General features: G+C 42.1%; 1 protein-coding gene across 20 annotated transcripts in view; it reads left to right on the plus strand.

Annotated features, from left to right (window-relative positions):
- Positions 1 to 22,113, plus strand: part of JAKMIP3 (Janus kinase and microtubule interacting protein 3) — a 90,202-nt gene that overhangs the window by 17,851 nt on the left and 50,238 nt on the right. For 19 of the 20 annotated variants that reach the window (XM_040607092.1, XM_040607087.1, XM_040607088.1 and 16 more), the window contains exons 2-5: positions 7,551 to 7,695; positions 14,898 to 15,037; positions 17,533 to 17,774; positions 21,069 to 21,566. In XM_040607092.1, coding sequence (XP_040463026.1) covers positions 17,640 to 17,774; positions 21,069 to 21,566 — 633 coding nt within the window. In that variant the 5' untranslated portion in view covers positions 7,551 to 7,695; positions 14,898 to 15,037; positions 17,533 to 17,639. The remainder of the gene's footprint in view (positions 1 to 7,550; positions 7,696 to 14,897; positions 15,038 to 17,532; positions 17,775 to 21,068; positions 21,567 to 22,113) is intronic. The other variant, XM_040607079.1, reaches the window with a different exon arrangement.

Here is a 22,113-nt window from a genome sequence, read left to right on the forward strand (position 1 = left end):
ATATTTACATTCTCCCCTCCACCGTGGAGTTCCGTGGCCCAAAAGTGAAATGTGCATCCAGCTTATACTTGGGTCCAACACTGAGATTTTAGTACAACCATTTTGAAATGCTATACTGAGTGTTGATGCTTGTTTGAATCTGGACGGGGAACTCTGAGGTGATGTTGGTGCTGGTTGGAGGCCAGAAAAGCAATGGATGCAACCCAGCTGCAGCTGGGATGCTCCTGTGCTGCTGGTCAACACGAAGATGATGTAAGATGTTTTTACTGTTGGCTGATTTAATTGAATACAAGTTTATAAACAGATGTAGAGACATGCTGGCTCTCTTATGTGCACTTGAAGTGAGCTGGGCTTAAGGTGAGGCATTACCAGAAATGAGGACAATCTCACCGTCCTCCTCATTGTGCCGTGTCAGACTGTGAGGCTCCACCGTCCTATTTATAGACCATAATAAAGCAGAATATTACCCTGCAAAGGCTCGACAGACAGAGTCAGCTTGGGTCAGAGGGGCAATCATCCATCCGTGCACACAGGAGCTGAATGGGGAGTGGTCGTGCTTCATCCGTGGTGGGTGACAAGCACAACTAAGAGCAAAATCATAATCCTGGTTGAAATAGTGGGGAAGGCTGCGGATGGAGCACCTTGGTGGATTTTGTGTTCAGAGTTATTTTCTGGAGAACTCTCAGTTGTGTACGGATAATGCTTTAAAGAAGTGAGGCAATGTGGAACTCTAATTTTATGTCCAGAGCTGCGTAGAAATGATAGCGAACTTTGAGAAATGAAGCTTGATTTTACTAGTTATGTGGCTGAAAAGTAAGTGAAACTGCAGTCATTTTTACTGTAAGCCTCTTAAATAATTAAAAAAAACAAACCAACCCCAAACAAACACCACACGACCACCACCAAACCCTGTGCAATACAAGACAGGCTATATAATTTTAATGATCTTTTATTTCTTCTAGCATCCTTCCACAGTCAGAGTACATAACAGCTGGAACAGACAGGAGAAGTAAGGATCTCCTAACGCTTTACCTTAGCCTTCTAGGGCTGATGTAGATACTATACCTGCAAATTAAAACAGTTGTCTCTTCCACAGGTTGCTTTGCTCTTTCTGGCAGGTCGTCTCAGAGTTTGTGTGGCAGATGTTACCTGATTAGTGTAGCAGAGGCCCCACTGCTAACTCCATGCCAGCCCAGGGAATGCTTTGTATTGTTGTTTAGAACACATTTATGCAAAGTATACTCAAAGCAAGGGTTTTGGAGCAATATGATTCTGCTTTTGACAATACTTGGGAGGCATTGGCAGCTAAACCTGTTGCGCTGCTGCTTTAGTTTACTGAAACTAAACCCAAGGAGACTACTAGCAGAGTTGCTGTTGTACCTTTTATAAGAGCTGTGACAGGTTGAGGCTGGATGCTGCCAGTTCTGCTGCTGCCACCCTGCACCTTGTGACTCTGAGCGGCAGCGTTTTTCTCCCCCATTGTATTTGCATTTTCTCCCCCATTGACCCCAGGAGCAGCAGAACAAGGGGGAACTGCTGCCAGGGTTTGTGGTGTGCGATACAAAATAGAAGATTCATCTTTCCACTGGAAAAAAATCGTGGAACTATCACCTCCTGCCAAAGCCCCATAGGGTGGCTTCTTGTTCTTGCATTAGTGTGAAAAAGTAAATGAAACGTCCTTTTCGCCTACACAGTATCAGTCATTTTATAACTGCTTGTTTAATGTTTTTTCAAAAACATCACCGATCCCAATTCTTTCATTACCTATTATGTTCCTTTTAGATGAATACGAGTTCAATAATGAGTACTTACCACTTCTTTCTGCAACATTATAATACTTTGAATCTTATTTCCCACCTCCTGCTATTATAATCTAATATCTTATTTACCTAGCTGCATACACAACAGATGTCCTTAGTGATGACTTGATCTTTCCTTCTAAATCTCTACGTGCAGGATATGTCAAATTGTATTTTTAAATATAGATTATCTTGTACTTTCCCATGTTGAATTTGATGTTGCTTAGTTACCTGATTTTCTAGTTTTAGTTTATTGTTTTATTTTTCCTTCCTTTTTCTTCCTTTATATTCATCTCTCATCTTGATTGACCTAAATAATCCTCTATTATCAGCAGATTTTTATATCCCATGCTTTACTATTTATTTTTTTTTTTTCCCCCACAGGTCACCAGCAGAATATCAAACACTGCCAGCCCTAGCTCTGGTCTTTGGAGCTCACAGCTGTGTCTCCTTATTTCAGTAGTAATTCCTCCTTTGTTTCTATCCTCCATCCATGACTAGAGTTTCTTACAAATCACGTTACTAAATCTTCTTAAGCAGTTAATTACATGTGTCCAATCCTTCAGTGTAGACTGTGAAATTGAGATTCACGTTTACATTCTCACATCCTTTACTGGCATTTACTGGCAAGGTTTCCTGGAGGTCATGCCTCCTAGCCCCAATGCAGCTCACGTTTCTGGTTCTGAAACCCTTTGCCTGCTGGCAAGTAGCTATCTGTGCAGGCGGTCACAGGAGCATCAGCATGGCTGCTTGGGCATGGACTTCTCTTATGGCTTTAATGATTCATATGTATTCGCACGGTTCTTAGATATTTTTTGTTAAAACATTAACAAATCCAGGTTACCCTGGAGCAGAGCAGCCACAGCTATTGCTATGCATAATGTTGCCCATCTCCAGTCTCCTGGGGCTTTGCAGATGTGTAGTTCCACCCTCACTGCCGCTGGAGAACTTGCCTGGCTGTGATGGCAGCAGTGGGCAGGGACACAGACCCCAGCAGGCAGCACTTCTTGTGCCCTCAGGCACCCTGTCTGGCCTCTCCCAGGAGGATCCACTGTCTCCACTGCCAGTGCTGGCTGCTCCCCACTGTTAAGAGCAATGATCAGCTAGAAAGTCAGAAGCCAGATGGACGCATCACATCCTTTTAGCTAAAGATAAGTACAGTGCAACCCATGTGAGAAGGAACTTCCTCTGAAGGAGTAAGTGCAGAAGGCTAAAAGATTGGAAAATCCTAAATTCCAATCCCAGATTACCCAGATGGCACACTAAAGAAATAGCTAGGAAAGAGCTCCTCTAGAGCCTTTTCCCATCTGTAAACAGAAATGTTTGTGAGGATGTTTCCCCGGTTCTTCTACATAGCGGAAAACAAAGCTAGCAGTTTTCAGTCGTCTGAACAAATTTTGGAGAGGGCGACGTCTGCATGGGAGGAGGTTCTCCCAAGGTAAGACATGAGCAGGCACTGCTGCCGGGAGATGCCATTCAGGAATGAGTGGCTTGGCCACAGAAGTGAATGCCAGCAAGTAAATTCTAGCAACTCAACAGAGAGCATGAGCAGAAGCAGCTGCAGAGGTTCCCCCTTTTACCTTTCTATTTTTACATTTATGTATCCTGAGGTTGCCCCAGTTTTATCCATTAGCAGAACCAGCAAACTGACCTGAACTTCAAGCTAATATTGGTGCCAGTGTGCTACCCAGGAGCACCTTGTCCTTCAGTCTCACAGCTGGTGAGCAGCAAAGATCAGGAAGCTTTCAAAGCTGCTGTTCAGTTTTAGTCAAGTCACGTGAAATTCTTACGACAGCAGTTATGCAGTTGCTGTTGTGGTAGGGGGTTTTGTGGGGTTTTTTAAGGATTTGTATATTGGTCCCTGGGTGTCTTTTCTAGGCAGGTAGAGGCCACATGGTGCCATTGGAGATTTAATCCTCTCTGTATGTTTATCATTCTTGGTCCTGGTAGCAGGAGGCTCTGTAACACAGTGTAACTTTTATTAACTTTCTTATCACATAGACACACACACACAGTTTGGATGGTCCGCTGCCCGAGCTGCTCGTTCTGATTATTTTTACAGTTCAAAACACTATCCACTTGTCCTCATATTCAATGTAATGCTTATTACGTTTAGTGTAGCGTTAGGAGGGTCAATTTATGTTATGCTTGTTGGTAGGTGGAATTCTGTCTTGAATATAATCACATACACAGACTGAATGCGGTTTCCCATGGAAGGCAGCCTGCCTTCTGGTTGTTAGTCTTGCTTAAAAAAGGTTATAGAACTCTTGTATTGAAAACGAGATTTTCCCAGAGGAATGGATCCTTTGACTTCAAATATCAGGTTGAAACAACCCTTACCCTTTTATTTCCCTTAGAAGCCTGAAATATTTCAGAATGGGTCTGGTTTTGCCATAGTGCAGGGAAGTCTTAAACCCTCTTACCAATCTGTTCTGTGAAACTACAGAGAAATGGGTATCTGCATGCCAAGTGAATTGACTAGAATGGTTGAATGCAGCATCTCAGATCAAATCAGCTTTAAAAAATCAGATTATGGCTTAAAAACTCTCAGCTACGTACATCTGGTTAATGCACAGCCACCTACTAACAGAAATCACCTCGACAAGGTCAGCAGCAGTGAAACACCGCTGCATCTGCGTATCCTCAGCGTGGCAGTGACTCGATTATTGGCCTCACAGACAAAGGGTTTGTTCCATGTCACAGCAGAGTTTCTCACTCTGCAGTGCTTGCTTTCCTATGTGCCTTCAGTATTTTCCTTCCTACTTGTTGCTTTGCCTCTCCTTTGAGAAACATGAGCTTTGTTACCGCAAGGTTCGCGAGCATTTCTGTTCAATTATCTGGGAGGGCGTTTTGCTTTTTGGGTTTTATTCAGTCATTTTCCAGGGGCTGGACTGTTCTTGTTTTAAAATCTTTTTTAAAAAGGATCTTTTCCTTTTTTCCTAGTTGGAAATATGTACTCAGCCAGGTAAAACTGTAGTATTTCTCCCTTCCTATGTAAATGCTGACTGCTTCAACACTTACTATGGATTTTAGGCTGCATGGTTCATGACTTCACAGCACAAGTGTCAACAGGGTCCATCTCTGTGGACCTCAGTGCCTGGGTCAGGCTGTGACTCGCACACATCCAAGTGCAGCTCTCCAAGCTGACAGCCTATTTACTGAAAAGTGGTGAATCAGAATGGACCCTATATGTACCAGAAGCAAATGGGGGGGGGGGGGGGGAGGGGGAAAGGAGGTTAATTTGCTTGTATTTGGTACAACCATGGATAAATATGATTTTGCTTTCACATATAAATTTTTTTCAAGGTGGCAATATTTCTCACAGTCATCTGGAAAAACAAACTAATCTTGCTATTATAAGAACTAAATATTATACTTAAAACTTCAAAGCACTTGACCAACTCTTCTCTCCTTGTTTTCCTTGACTACCTTCCTGTTTTATCCTGACATCTCCACTGCTCTTGTCCTGGGGGTGAGGGGGCGAGGGGAGGCCCCTGTGACTGGTGTCTATGTGCGGCTCAGGGGTGTCATCCCTCTGGCCCTGGAAACTGGAAGAGATTCCTAGGAAAAGAGAGCAACCTTGGTGAGGCTGGCTCCAGTAAATCATCCTGTTTCTGGCTCTGAGGCTAAATAACAGCTTGTTTGTTCTCTAGCATTTACCCTGAACCACCTGGTGGTCTCATTCCTGTGCCTCCCAGTGGCACAAGGGGACCCAGGGACGAAGGAGGACCAGCAGGTGTTCCCAGGCGCTGCCCACCCTCCGGGCAAGGCCACCTCTCGCCTCGCCTGGCCAGCCCCTCGCTGACACCTCCTCCTCTCCATCCTTTTACACCACCAAGGGTTTGGTCCATCTCTGAATGGACCAAAGAGAGAATATTTTGCTTTGAAATTGAAGCTCTGGAGAAGTGGCTTTTAGGCACTTATTTTTGACTTCCGAGCGTATCAATGACTGAACCGTTACAGAAAGTTTCCTGCAGACCGAGGTGAGCTTGCTCCAGCGCCCCGTTTGTAACCCAGCAGGACGGGGGGAAGAGCCTGGTTTCAGCGGGCCGTGGGGGAGGCTGCAGGGGGCTACGGCTGTTCCCAGCTTGCATCATTCTTTCCTAGTGTCCCTGTTCCTTGCAGAGATGCATTCATTCTGAAATTTTATTGGATCCCTGGTATGAAGTTGGCTAGCAATGTTTTTTCTTTTTTTTTTTTCAAATCCTTTTCTTCTTGCTAAATATTTCTGTATTTTCTCTTAACAGGTATTTTATTCACTGCTTAACTTAAAATGTGCAATATCAGTGAGCTGGGTATTTTGCTTTCTTGTTTCTTCGTGATGTTTGTTAGCTGTGAAGACACTGCTGACATGCTGATTATTGAGTGAATCGTGAAATCTGTGAAAACATTCAAAATAATTAGATATGCAGCAGTTTGTATTAAACAGTGGTCTGGTGTCCCTTAGAGTACTAGTGGTAAATAAATATATACAATTATATTAATAAATAAAAATAATAATAAAAATTAAAACAATTAAAAATAGTAGCTTTTCTGGTGGGGCAGGAGGGAGAACGAAAAAAATAATTCTGTTGTTTTGTAGCCAGGTGTATCAGCTACATACATGTTCTGATCTCCTGAGCAAGATTTACAAACAAATGAAGGTTTGTTTCTTTTTCTTCATGTCTCCATTGGTAATTTTAAATAGAATTTGCCCAGAACGCACCGGTGAGAGGCAGAGGTGCGGTAGAGGGAAACCTTGTCAGGTTGAGCTGCTGACCCTTAGCTGGGAGCAGTTTCTAGCTGTCATCAAACCTCTGCCTGACTTCAGGGGTGACACCTGGCCTGTCCCATGCCAAGGTTATTTCCAGTGTGACCCAAGCTATTCGCATAACTTAATACTCAGTAAATGCTCCAGCTGTGGCTGCCGCAGGGCCATGGGAAGCCCCAGCTCTACAGGGGAACAGTGATTAGTTGCTGTTGCTGAAGTTTGTGCTACTCCAGCTTAGAACTGCTGCTCTGACTCATGAAAACCTTGGCTTTTCAACTAAACCTGGCAGTAGTAACACTCTTGTTTTGTCTTTTGTACCTGTGTATAACTTAGACCTCTTAGATGTGTGTGTCTGCAGCTCTTTCCTTAAGATAAAATCTTATGCTTGTCTCATCTCCCAGTTTGTTATAAGAGATTGTACAAGTACATGGACAAACACCAATAATTAAAAAGCGCTGCTTTCACTGAATCCTGTAGAGCTCTGATATATTGAATTGCCAGCTTCCTTCAGGAAGGAATATAAGGCTGAATTAATAACCCCCAGAGCACAGAATAATTTCCAGAACCGTTTTTTTATTTCCCTTCCGCATGCTACGATGTTATCATGTTGTAGAAATCTGTGTACCTAAAATAATTCCAGCTAATTGTTTGACAATACATATAAGTAGCTGTTACATTTGTTATGGTTGTCCCACCCTAGTTCCAGTTCTCACACAGAGTATTCACTTAATGCTGCCCACTTCAAATGTTAAGAAATCCCATTGTGTGATGCTGAGCACTAAATCTTAAGTGATGGTAGTGCGAGATTTGAACAGCTTCTCTTTTCTGAACTCATTTGTCATCTCTAAACTGGGTCTCTCTCTCATCTTTATCTTCTCTAGCAGTGTTCTTGCCAGAAGCCTGCATGGTGTGAAAAGGAGAATGTTTTTTCTTTGGTTACTGTAATGCAAAAGAGCTCCCTTTCACTGGAATTTATCTAAAGCGCTTTTGGTCTTTCCCAGGGACCATCTTCCCATCTGAGATCATGCTGGAGAATTACGCTTGATTCCATGAGAATTTGGACCTCCAGCTCCTGGCAGGACTGCCCTCATTAAGCAGATGTTTGTGGGAGAGGAATGGTGTTAAACCCCAGCGCTGTCACCTTCGGTGAGTACTGCAGCCCACCCCCCTAAAGCATCATCACAATAAATCTCCAACAAATCTGTTAGTCTGATCATGGTTTTGCTTTCTTTCTATGGGCCAAGGGACGTGCTCTCTGTTAAATAAATGGGCAGAGATGGGGTGAAATTAGGGAGGGGAGTCTCAGTGACTGTCAGGAGAAAGTTATTTAAACAAGTGTATTTAGTAATGAATAAACAGATTTGACATAACCTGACCCTCAGGGTTTTTTTCAGGCTGAAGGAGCAGCTTTTCATTAGAGCTTGAGGGGCATCTAACAACTTGCAACTGTTCATTTAGGAGATTTTAAATTTCCATTCAAATTCTTGTCTGTTGCTGTTGGAGGTAAATTTTCATCTTAGTTGAGAACTGGGCACGCATCTACTGAGAAATAAAACAAACTGTCAAATAGAAATATTTTTGGGGGATAAATGTGGTCAGCCTAAAGAAAGTTTCTTCCTCCCATCAGTGTCTTTCCACACTGCCTGGTTCCTCAAAGCTGAGTTTAATGAGGATGAGTCATTCTGGAAATTAGTCCTAATTCTGTAATGTAAAACGCAGTGTTTTTGTTACTACAGTAGTCTGTTATTTTCAAGCTCGTTTATAAATTGAATAAATCCAAGAACTGAAACTCTTTTATAACAGTGTTGCATTAAATACTCCCTTTTCCACTCTCAAATCCAGCTGTGTTGCATGTTCATGCAGAAGAGGGTTGGAGAGTTAGTGTTAAATAGTTATTTAGGGATGTTAATAACATGTTTAAAATGTCTCCATAAAGTGCTTTTGGATCACAGGATGCCATCTGTGTTACAGTTGATTGTAGTTAATTATACAGGCATGAATTCCTTGGAAAAATAGATGGCATTACTCAAACAGTTTGTTTGTGATCAAAATAATGGAATGACACAATATTAAGCTGACAGAATTAAGTCTGAAATGCATTCCTCTCTAATAATCCTCCACAAATCAGTGGAATTATTCTGAGTTGCTCCAGTTTAACTGAGAATTTGGATAGGTGTACCATTGTAATATGACTGCAATAACTCCAGTGGATTTTTGTACTTTAAATGTTATGGACTATCTGAGGAAAAGGAAAAATTAGCTTCCTACATAATAGCCACTGTTTCTAATTAATTATTTCACTTTCTGCAATTTACTGTAAGAGATGTAAAAATTAAATGGGTGGCATGCTTTAAAATATACATGTTGAGATTTAGCTGCAATTATGTCTTCCAGTACTGAAATTCTATTAATCATTTCTGGTTTACTACAGAACATTAACTGTTCACCTAATTGACACCCAGCTATGTTTTGCATTTTAAAAACCCCACAAACTGTGTAAAACTTATGAAAAATCAATGGATGGGATTCAGATATGTATGTGTGTGATGCAAACAGGTAACTATACATACACGGTAAATCTGCAAATAGGAATCTGTGTAAACTACATATGTGTAGCTTACAAGGTGCAAGATTTTGCCTGGGTTTTGTAAACATGGTCCACCCATCAAAGAGTTAAAACCAACTACAGTTGAAGGATTAATCTTTGAGGAAAAATTCAGGTCAGTCAGGATTTGACATGTGTCTGTTAAAGCTGTTGCTGGAATTGATCTAATCCTAAGCAAAACTTTGACTAAGACTTCCATCTGCAGAGACTCGTTATTGTATGTTGGGGGAGGGGGTGTTTATAATTTTTAATTTAAATCAGATATTATTTCATCAAAGATAAGTTTCAGAACTTATTTTGCACTGGGAAACATTGGTTGGTTGGTTGTTTTTTTCCCGTATGGAAACTGAGATTTGCTCTAACCCAGCCAACTGCTGGTAAGGGAGCCCACTAACGCTGCAATATGGGGAGTCCATGAGGGATTTGCTCAGCATATGGTGTGCGTGGTAGTTCTATTTAGAGTGGAAATCTTCAAGACAAGACACTATTTCCCAGTGAGCATGGCACTGGATTAAAAGCAGGGCCCTGAATACAAGCCTTTCGCGTCCTGAATGAGTGCCCTGTGTACCCAGGCTTCGCTTTTATGCCTGTGTCTTCTGCTAGTTTCGAGCAACCAGCACATGATGTGATTACATTGGCAGAGTGCTTTGGCTTAGCATGAAATACCTTCTCAGTGGTATATTCATTTTCTTCCATTCAGACCCTTAGACTGTTGATATGCTAAATGAAAAATTGAGATACTCAAGAAGAGCTTCCCCATATGAGGAAGTGGGCACTCAGCCATAGACAACATTACGTTTTCTTTATATTACAGTATTTTGAGATGCACCAGAGACTTGAAAAGGTTTGTCCAAACTAATTAATTATAAAATATTCTCAAAAATAGAAAACAATAGTGTTCACAAGGCTGTGTCATACATTTGAAATTTTTGTTATTTGTAAGAATAGTGTTTTGCTTAAGCTGTTTTACTTAAAATATTGGTACCCTAGGTAGGGATTTATTCATTTATTTTTAAATGCAGTGAAACACTGATTTCAGAAACTATCTAGAAAACACATTTGCCAGTTTGCCTTGATGTCTGAATTCCAAGTCAGGAGGTAAAAAGAATTATGAGCCCCGCTAAAGGCAGCTTATGATGCATTATTAATGCTATTTTCAATATCAAACATGCCAGGAATCATATGCATAATATATTCTCCCAGAATCAAAAATATGAAGACCTTTCTGTTCTGTTAAGATGATGTGTCTTACAGATGCATCCCTCTACATAACATTTTCACATACATTGTGAAAATACAAAAAAACCTCAAAACAAACAACAAAAAAACGATGGCAACGTAACTGGTTTTATAGGAAGCGCCTTCTCTGCCCACTGCTGCCCGGCACTATGGTGGTGCTGCCCACTGACTGGTCCGTCAGCTGTAAGGACTGGGCTTTCTGGGGCTCTGCGCTCGGTTTTGGCACCTCCTTCGCTTAGTGCTTGTCAGGCAGCTGTCGGAGCAGAGCACTGAGCAACTGGGCAATGGCAGGTTTGCGTTCCGTCACCAGCATGATAAACCATCCCTTTGCTGCATTTGGTATCAGCACAATGATGTTGGCTTGGAAACATTTTTGTGGAAAGTTTTTGTTGTTTTGTTTTCTCATAGCATTTGGGAGAAATATTCTTTTAAGACTGGCATTTGTCCACCAGTCCCCAGATGGCTTTTCTGCGCACAGGCATGCACCAGCAGACACCGCTGTCTCTGTGTTACAAGACCAGCGCTTTTATTTATATAAGTAACTACTTTCATAGTTCCTAACAATGATGCTTGTCCCATCGCATACACAGAAGCTCTTGGTTGTCACCAGAAAGCTGCCTTACTCTCTGCAGTCTGATTTCCCATTAATATTCCTGGGAATAACAACCCATCATATCCCAGTTGGGCTGATGACTTCAAACTCTGTAAATTCCTTTGTGGTCTGCAGGACAATGAATACAGGAGGGGACCTCTGTGTGTGTCACCAGTTCTTGAAAACAAAACCATTGCTTTCGGGTTTTTCCCTAAAATCCGTAGAGCAGCCTGGCTGTTGGAGGAAAATTTGGTCAGGAGCCCTGGCCCACAATGATTCTGCAGTAATTTCCCCTGGTGGGCTGCTGCAGCCGTGTCTGTGCGATGCATACCTGCAGCCAGAGGTATGTCTGCGGGGGGGAGAAGGGAGCTGGGATTCCCTTCTCTCTAGCTGGTGCCCATCCTTAGTGGTATTTTCATTCTCTGTGACACCCAGCTCTGAAAGAGATGTGCCATTTGAGGAGGGGGAAGCCACAGCGCTCTGTGTCATGCAGGGATGCCGGGGGAGAAAGGGCTCCTGTGCCCCCATGTCCCCTTGCACCGGTGTCTCGCCCCCAAACCAGAAAGTAATGCTGCCTGGTAGGAGCCAGGCAGGGGGACACAGGCAAAGCACTCGGTGCAGGGGGCTGAGACCTCCCGAGGGAAGGCAGAGCTGCAGAGGAATTATCTCACCAGGAGTCGTCTGTTTCCAGGGACTAAATCACAGGTCGTGTGTCAGACCACGAGTGAGTGAGTACCTGCCTGCTACCTGCGTTTCTTTTGTTTATCCTTCCTGCAGCTTCCTTCAGTGTGGAAGAAAATAGTGATAAGTGAATGGTGCACATAATGCGTTCACTGAAGCTTTTAGTCTCTGACATGAAGTCTCTTGTAAATTCCAATGATGGTTGCTTTTTGCTGGTTTTGCCTTCAAAATCATTGTGCTTGCAGGTGAACAGCAGTCTTGATTATATTTTTGGTTTACTAGAGATAAATCAAGCTGGTCAATAATAATATATGCTGCTCACACTGCATTTAATCTTTCCGTACTCAGAAGTCCAAGAGCCTGCAGGCTTCATTAGTCTGTTTTCATAATGTCTTTGAAACCAATGGAATTTCATGAATGCAGATTATCTAAAGACATTCAGACATACTAATCATTCATTAATTTGCATAGGATAAAGTAAATTTTAAACCATTAAAGTGAGCACTGTAAGTAACCATTACAGTTAAACCACTGAAGCGAGCACTTGGGTAACACTGGTACTCCTAGGTCCTAGGCTGACTTTCGTCTCCTGCCCCGGGAAGGACAGGGTTGCATCCACAAGCCCAGAGGCATTTGATCTTGCTTCTGCTGGGAGGGGAAGCGGGAGTCTCCTGGGCCTCCACAGGGTCCCCGGCGAGGGCAGGGCAGGGCGGCCACCTCCTTTTCCATCATTCTCGAGTGTGTGCCTTTTCCAGCTCAGGAGGGATGTGCAGGATGTCTCTGCTTGCTGGGGCAGCTGCCAGCAGTGCCTGACCTTTGATGCATCCAGGAACAAACCCAGTCATAGCATCACTGATGGGCACGGCCGCTTCTTGACCAGCATGTACATCCCCGCTGGCTTCTGAATGCGTGTGGGAAGGCTGCCACAGCCACCACTTCCACAGGCTCCTTTCCACTCTGTATGAGCAAATCTACAATGAACGTAGCCCTTTCTTAGCATGAGAAAGGAGAAACGTACCCCTTTCTCACAGGTCTTCCTCTAAGAAACCTTCCCGGTTCCGCCCCCCCCCAGGTTTTTGTGCGGGGAAGAGTGGTGTGCAGAACAGTCTTCTGTTGTTCTGCAGGTCTTGTTGCTGTTACCATTCATGCAGACAGACCATTACCAAGGCTGATCAAATTCCTATTATCTGGATCTCTTAATCCTTGGATGTTATTCATGGCTACGTTCAAGTTTTATCATTATGTCCCTTTTCATCCTTAAAGATTTAATTGAAAGGGTCCTCAGCTAATTTCTGTGTAGTCCTTTTCGAAGCAGGCTTATTACTCTAAGTACTGGCAAGGGAGCTGATTTTTCTTTGGGAAAATCTCATTAAGGCTTCAGCATTCCAGTCTGGAAGATGTTTCCAACGTCAGCCCCTTCGCCCACACTGCACCGATGGGAGCCTGTAGGATCTGAAAGTCAGTTCCTTCCCCTCTGTCGCCTGAAACTTACTGTGGGACATGTAGGCATGAGCCACAGCAGAGCCTGCAGAGGAGAAAGTCTCCTGGTGCTGGTTTTGGGGCACAGGTGCCAGCTGCAGGCAGTGACTTCAGCTAGTGAAGCCTCAGCAAACCTTGGCTGAGGGGGGGCAACCGCAGCCTCCGGCTTACCGCGCTTGGGCTGCTCTCGTGACACCTTGCATGATAGTATTTCAGATCTTCAAAAGTTTTGGGGACCTGCTCAAAGTAAACATTGCAATACAAGCTTTTCTTTCTTGAAATAAGCTAACCAATTGTAAATTTTACTTTTTAGTAGAGAAAAAGCAGATCTAGGCAGATGGTTGTCATGAAACATGTTAACTCATACAATTAAACCTTTTAATTGTTTGTGTGTGTGTATATATATATATAACCTGTTTTAAAATTTAAAAGGTTAAACACTGGAAGTATAAGGACACTTGGTGCTACAAATCATCCTCAGCCAGAATTCCCAGCAAGCGAACTGTGTTAGCAGCTGTCAGGTCCCTGGTGCTACAGGGAGGGTCCTGGAATGGTGTGCTCATCTCTCTGCATGATGCTCCTGAGGTTCGCTGAGACAATACCAGCACGGGGTGGCAAAACAGTTGATCTTCTGCTGCTCAGATTCCCTGGGCAGTGTGTGCCCAGGCTGTCTGGCTACTCTGCGCTGTTACCACGCGCTGTTTCCCAGAAAGTCAGCTGCAGGGCTTGCGCTGCTCCCAGCAAGCCTCTAATAACATCTCTGCCTTTCAGTTTACTTGCATTAGTTCCTTAGTTTTATTTTCTGTAAGAAAACAAACAAAAATTCTTGTAGCCCTCGTCTGTCAAAAATAATCCTTCTGACTGAAATTATTCTTACAAATCCCTGTATCGCTCAAATTATTATTTGCCTGGCATTCAAATGTAAGCAGGTAAAAGCTTGTGTTATGCTGCTTCTCATTTCCTCAGGTTGTGAAATAATCTGGCATCACCTACTGCATCGATCGTTATAACATATCATTTAAGAAAGTAACTGTAATATGCACAAATGCTACTTTCATCACAGTAGGTGGAATTCAGTGCCTGTGGCTATAGGCTGCCCCATTTTTTTACCTATGAAGAAAGAAGGTTTTTAAGACTCCATTGTAGATCACTGATGTATCGTGTCTTCTTACACAAAGAAGCAAGAGTCTTAAATGTGAAGAACATCTGCTCCAGCTTATAGGTTTTGCAGGCAGTATCTCTAAAATCTCATTTCTTTCTATTTCTTTAACCAACCAAACATGTTTCTTTTTATAGAAACTTCAAGGCTACAAAGTTAAACACTAGACTGAGAAACAGCAGAATTAAAAGTTTATAGCACCTTGTTTTAATCAACTAATATCAGGAACTTAATTTCCTCCCCCTGCTTGTTTCTCTATGTCTCAGCCTCCCCACTCTCACTCCGTCCCGGTGTAGATTTGAGTGACTGCTTGTCATGCTTGATTTCCCCAGCTTTCAGCATCTTTGCCCAGTTACTCCCAAACTCCAGCCACTTCTCCTGGATGCTCTCAGCTCTCTCTCGGCTTCATATCCCATCTATATATCCCCCATGGCAGCCGCCTCCCTCTGCTCTTTTCTCCCTAATGGGTGTGGATTTTTGCTCTTAGAATTCAAATCAGGCTGTTTCGTTATTATTACTGTTACACTCTTATTTTACTGTTATTACTATATTGTTATTTACTATTGTTTTTTATTGTTATTTTATCATTAAAGCTGCCTTGAACTGTTAAGCCTCTACTCGTGCTTGGACAGAGAATAGTGCTGCTCTGTTGTGGTTTTGACTATGAGTCATGATGTATAAACCAATGCATTGAAGGTCATCATCCAAAAAGATTGTTATCCACATTAACAGGGTTAGTATTAACAAAGTTGGAAATATTTTTCCAAATTTGAGCTTTTTTTCTGTATTTCTGTGCTATAACTTTGAAACAAGGATTTACTTCAAACTAGAAATGTAACAAGTCAAAAACAAATCCCAGTGAGGTTTTTTTTAACTGAGAAATAAATGTGATCTGTTCAGGATAGAGTTTTATTAAGCAAGTCAGAGTTTTCCAGCGAAACGCTTTTTCATTAGATTTTACATTCTTCTGTAAATTTACATGTTATTGTTAAATTTCTGTTCCATTCTGCTGTTTGCTCCGAAACAACATAACTATGTCATCCCCATCCTTGGGTCGGAAGTTGGCCCAAGTCTTGCCTGAGAACTTTGTTGAAAGACAGAGCCTTTATACCACTGGGTCTCATACCTCCTCTGTTACTGCAAGTTTTAGGATCATCCAGTTCTCTGAATACTATTTTGAACCCTTCTCCTCACGGATGGTGTTTCCCCATTTTGTGTTACCATGAGCACGCATTTTATGTGTGAGCTTGTTAGCTGGTACTCTAGGCATTTCATTCATGATTTCACTCCCATTAATTTTTTCATAGACTATTTTAAAATAAACCTTGATAGTGAGTCAGCTTTATCTACAGAAGCAGAGGCCACTGTTTCTTTACATGTGTTGCTGTTTATCACTTAAATAGGAATGAACTGGGTTTTCACAGCCATAGTCGATGTCCACAGATCAAAAAATTGTACAGGATAATTATCAAGGAGCTTCTGCAGCAGCATAGGGATTCTTCTTCCCTATTGCTCTGACAAAGCAATGTTTTAAGAGAAGATCCTTCAGAAAGTGTGGAAAGTGTGAAAGAAAAAGAAACCTTGTGGGAACATCCATATTTTGGGAATAGTGCAGACAGTAACTATGTTCCAGTGCTGCAGAGCTGAACAAAGCCTCCGCAACACAGCATTTTGCCCAGAATTTCTTGCAATCTTCAGGTTTCTATCAAATTAAACCTGTTCATGCTATTGATGAGCACTGAGTTAAATACTGATCAGAGGAAGAATTGACAGTAACCTGAACGCTCGCCTGCTGACTTGTTCAGCACAGAGTGATCAAGTGCATAACATTAATGGACTGTCTGTCTGCCTCAACAGCTCTAATAAATGAATCAAATGAAGGATAAACTGTGATGCTGTCCGTCAATCCACTTCTGTGCAGAGAGCTCACATATCACAGGGATTTAACTTGATTTGATGAACAGGTTAATTATTTATTTTTACTTAGAATTCTGATACAGTTTTCTGAACCATGGGATGGATGCAGCATAAAAATGGCATTAACAGACAAAAAATACCATCTTTCGCCCTATGTTTATTTGTCTTTGTCTCAGACTGCAAATTCTTTGGAGTGAGTTTGCATCTTGCTCTTAGATTTCCTATGCCCAGTAGTTATATTAAGCTAGAATATGTTTTTTACAAGGATATGAATTTTCAATAACTATTTCCTTAATAGTATTGATTATAAAGGACCTTTGAGTTTCATTGACAATATGATTTTCTAAATTTGGCACACTCTCTGCAGACTGTAATGCTTACCCATTCCAGAATGCTGCTGTTTATTCTGGGGCAAAGTCTCTGTTGGAGAATTTTGAAGTAAAAATCAAAAATGCATATAGCTTTTATCACTGTACTTAATATTGTATGTTTTGTTGACAAATCTGAAGTTATCACTATAAATTGTGTATGTTGTATAATTTATGAATATGTTGGGATTAATGGGTAGGCATAGGGTGCAAACTGTATCAATATATGAATTCTGTGAAGCTGGGTCCACATTTGCCCAGTTCTCCACTGTTTAATAGAATGAACTTGCCTGTCTCAGTTTCATTTGCTTAGATTTGACGCAAAACCTCTTAGTGCGAATAAAACTCCTACATTGTTAGCAGACTTATATAAACCTATATAGATCTGAATTGCTGTTTAGATGCACACTGCACACTCCTGTATAGAAAACTTCTGTTGCCTTTGGGTAATCTCTGCTTGCTTCTGTAGTTTCTTACTTTTTTTTTTTTTTAAAAAAAAGACAACTTTCATTATTTGCATCATGAATATCTGAAAAGTTTTTGTGGGAAACCAAGCATTGTTTTTCTTAAGACTTTGCTTTTTAAAGAATGTTAAGGTATCCTATACTGAAAATACAGCCATTGCCATCTCCAAATCAGGATGGTTCCAGGGGCTGGTGCTTGGACATCCCTCCTGAACATCTGCATCCTTCTGCACTGTGTGAACTCCAGTGCAAATGAAGTGACAGAAAACATTTATAGTTTGTGATCTAAACATTTTGATCTATACAGATACAAAATATTATTACACCTGAATGTATCTAGCTCCAACTTGATCCAGGGAAGAGCCACTTTGGCTGGTTGACATGTACCTCGTGCCTTCTAGGAATGTCTTGATCTCATGGTGTGTTTGGTGGGTATCGCATTGCCTCTGACAGTGTTTATCTGATTTCCCTCCTTCCAGGCAAGTAAGAAAATGTAGTGGGACGGAGGCAAGGACAAGAAGCCCCAAGCAAGTGCTGGGACAAGGGCCTCCAGGCAGGACTCCCCTCCCTGCCACGCGGCTTCACCATGTCCAAGAAGGGCACCAGCAGCCGAGGTAGGGGGGAAAAGCCGGACGCCTTGGCCGCCTTGCAGGCTGCCAATGAAGAGCTCAGGGCCAAGCTCACCGACATCCAGATAGAGCTCCAGCAAGAAAAGAGTAAGGTGTGCATCTTTTCCTTTCCTTCCCCCGTTAATTAAAGTAAAGATAGTCTGTTTCTGACCACTAACCACTCTTTGCCCCACTCAAGCTGACTTGCACACAACTTTGACAATAAATCAGCGTGCGTGACCCTGGAGCTAGCCTTCTGTGGGAAGCGAGAGGCCAACCCCTTTATTGCAGATTTAAAGGCTGTTCTCCTTGTATCTATAACCTGCGTACGGTACAAAAGAACCCTGAAAGCCTGGGTGCTTTGGTGGTATGGCGCTCGGTGGGAAAGCCAAGCAGTGAGGACTGGCCAGCCCCTGGGCAGGAGGACTCGGCTGCAGGCAGCGTGTTTGCTCCCACCATCCAGGAAGAAGTTGGAAAACTGCATAGCTAAATGCCAGCAAAAGATCTGGAAAAACAAACACCCATTCAAAACAGATGGCATAATCGTTGCGGCAGGCTGAAAGCTGTCCACATCCTTTGTTTCTCTCGCTACAACCCTTTCCAGTAAATATTTACCTATTTGTGAGGGTGGCTATGTCGAGGGTTTTGAATACTATTTTGTTATTCAGAAATTCTCTTGGCTTGTTCTTCTGTTTCACATTTACACTAATTTCATTTGGGTTTTATGCTCAAAATCCTTCAAACTGGCTTACGATTACCAGAGGTATGGTAATAGGCCTCAGCTCCCCCTCCCACTCTGATTGCCAACGTTTAAGGACCACAGTTTCACCCTGAGCCTTTGGGAGAGCAGCGGCTGCTGCAGCCTGAGCCTTGGCTTTCAGAGCTTTCAGCCATACCCTTCAGACTGCTTCTCAGTGAGGGCATGAAAAATTTATTTGCTTTTGCCTAGTCCTGCAAATTAACTTCTACTGATAAACTTTTTTTTTTTTTTTTTTTTTTTTTTTCAGTTCTAGAATGTTAATAGAGACATGGATTGCCATGCAGGGACAGAATGACATTGTGCATTTTTTCCATTGATTTGCATCTTTATTAGACATTGTAGGCTATGAATCTGATTTTTGAAGAAGCTTCTAAGGGTGGGTGGGTGCTTATATATATATATATATATATAAGCAGGACACCTATTAAGCCTTCTGTTGTGAAGCAGCATTTGCAGTTTTAAGACCAAGGACCCTGTTTTCCTTTTCCCTGTTCTCCCCAGCCACTTCTCATCATGGCTTCTTTTGAGTGCATGGTATGGCTTTAAATTGAAATGTCATTTGACTCTTCTGTGGTCAGATATAGTTAGTTGTTTGTACTGAATAATTAATTCCTTAAAAAGCATCTGATAAAATGCAATTGTTTGGGCCTTCACAGTAGCTTGCACAGAGCTTTTTGTGTCTTGCATATGCATCTGCACATAGTGCGGTTTGGATTTGTGTGCCTGAGCGTGCCAAAATAACGGCTCGGTGTCTGATCTCTCATGTATTCTCCTGGGAATGTGATGAGAGAGCTTCTGCAGCTATCCAGCCAAAAAATAAAGGAATGACTCAGACTTACTCTGCAAGACACTGGCTAATTCCTAAATGTGTGTTACCTTAAACATCAGTCTTTCTAGCACGTATTGCACACACTTTAGCCATTTCTGAGCATACATTTGCTGTAGTGTTCGGCTATGGATGGTTAGTTCACCTGGGTTTTGTGCTTCTTGCGTAACTTTATGATACTTATTTCTATTGTGTTAACTCATGCTTTTTAGGGCACGGAACTGGGCAAATTAAAAAGTCCATAAGATTGCAAGGAATTATTACTTAATTATGAAAAGAGAATAGGATGCTAAAATCAGTATTGGTGCCTAGGCTTTCACCCTCAATATCCGTAATTTTCAAAATTATGATACATTTTTGTTTCTCTTTTTCTAAACGTGCAGATATTTCTGCTTATGCTGGTTTCTAGTGAAAGAAAGGTCTTTTCTATGAATTTGTCAGGGTTCTTTTTCTATATTCGCAACTTACTGTTTTCCTTCGAAGAATTCTCAAAGTTCTCTGTAATGTCACTTTTTTTTCTTTACACCCTCACAGTTTGGTTCTGCAGTGTTCTCATTTGTGAGGCGGGCTTAGGCATATTCTCAGCAAGGAAACCTGATGGTGTCTGCTGAGGAAGAAAAATGGATCTTTACTGAACAGAATTGGCTGGAACATTTTTCCCAATAAACACTTCAGTAATTAAATGCAACGTAGTGAATATCCACTTCTTAATTTTAGCATTTAAATGTGTGCACAGGCTGTTCTGTTAAGCATTATAGTGCAGAAAAGACAGAGCAAACGGACATGAACTCGCTGCCTCTGAATAAATCTGCCCAAAGGAGAGGGTCAGCTATGCAAACACTGCAAAAGCCACTGCAAATACATGCTGGGAATAGCTTCTAGTGTGATGCCTGCCCTTATGCACCAACCACTTCAATAAAAAGCTGAGGTGCATCCTTTTCCCCCCTAAGACACATGATTCTCATTTGTAGCCCAGAAAATCACTCATGACTGCCTGACAGCTCTGTCTGCTCTTCTGTGGTGTGTATACACACACATAACTCCTGAGCCAGGATGCACAGGACCAGTGCAATGGCCGGAATTACAGACGTGAGCTTTACGCTGGTGCCTAGCTGAGCGTGGTGGTTCACAGCGATCACAACCCAGAGGGCAGGTTGCACCTTCAGGCTCTTAGTCATTGCTGCTGTTGATCTTGATTATGTGGAGCTGCAGTGGCTGTATCAGTGACAAGGTGAACACTCACTGGTACTTCGGGAGTGTTTGTGGTAGGTTTAGAATCACTTCTACGGCCCCGAGTCCTCCTGACTGCGTTGCTGACTGCGTTACTGGAGATCCACACAGGCACCTGCTGGACCTCGAGTCCAGTCACTCCGTGACAGTGTGTTGAAGGTATTTGCCATAAATTATAGAAAAACTTTTCCCTGTGTAAATGTTTTACAGAGGTTTGTAATGCCTGTAAAATTTGTATTTTCTTCACACAAAAAGTGTCAAGAGAGGAATTGCTCTTTCGTAAGTCTACAGCATGAAGGCCGTGTGGCAGAGCTCAGTGACCCTGGGTTTACCTGGACCCTCCTTTAAAAAGCGATGTTTAATATGCAATAAGGTGTTAGGTTGTAAAGAATGAACAAAATGCCAAATATGTAGGTCTGTGTGTGGTGATAGTAACTCAAGAGGTTCGGCTTTCATTCTAAGGCACAGACACAAAAGATTAAGGTTAATACTATAAAGTGATCCATCCCACTTTTAAATAATCTTATGATTTTTATTGATAATTTTGTTGATTGAAAATACTGTACTTTTATATTATTATTTTCTTTGTAGGTCAGCAAGTTGGAAAGGGAGAAAAACCAGGAAGTTAAGCAGATCAAGGAGCACGAACAGCATAAAAGTACAGTAGTGGTAACAGAGCTCAAAGTCAAACTTCATGAAGAGAAAATGAAGGAGCTCCAAGCTGTTCGAGAAGCACTTTTGAGACAACATGAAGCTGAACTACTTAGAGTAATAAAAATTAAAGATAATGAAATCCAGAGACTACAGACCCTCCTCAATGCTGTACGTGATGGGGCTCCTGACAAGGTGAAAACAGTGCTGCTTACGGAGGCAAAGGAGGAGGCCAAGAAGGGGTTTGAAGTCGAGAAAATCAAAATGCAGCAAGAAATTTCAGAGCTGAAGGGTGCTAAGAAACAGGTGGAAGAGGCTTTAACTATGGTCATCCAAGCTGACAAAATTAAAGCAGCGGAGATAAGGAGTGTATATCACCTGCATCAAGAGGAAATCAGCAGAATTAAGAGGGAGTGTGAGAGAGAAATTCGTAGACTGGTACGTGTTGCTATTTGATTCTATGTTTTTCCTAACACTTACGTTATTGATAGTAAGTAAATGAAAGTTCAGTGCTGGACCCAAAGGAATGGGTAACGACAGACATTCAAACTTCCAAAGCTTGCTTCAAATCTGTTTTACATGTACTAGTAGAGATGTCAAAATGTTTTTTAATAACTATTAGGATGTTTTGTAAGGAACTTTTTTTATCCATGTCAGTGCCTATTAATATTGTTCACACTTCAGATATCAAGAACCTCTTGGGTTACTAACTGGTTTGGGCAATTCTACCAAACAGTTATGTTTCTTGGCCCATGCCTCTATTACCCCACCACTTCTTCCTTGCTGATCCACCTTGGTCCCTCCCTTTCCTTTGCTAGTTCCCATAAACATCCCATAATGAGCTTTACTCAATCCCAAAATGCTCGCTCTTCTGCATCCCATAGTGAGTCCTATACCCTGTAGGCAATGACCCCCTTGGCTCTGCAGGGCGGTGGGGAAGGGGTTCCTCTCCGTGACCCACCATGGCAGCTCTCCCCCAGGACAG

Source organism: Falco naumanni, chromosome 9, assembly GCF_017639655.2.
Source record: "Falco naumanni isolate bFalNau1 chromosome 9, bFalNau1.pat, whole genome shotgun sequence".
NCBI classification, from domain to species: Eukaryota; Metazoa; Chordata; class Aves; order Falconiformes; family Falconidae; genus Falco; species Falco naumanni.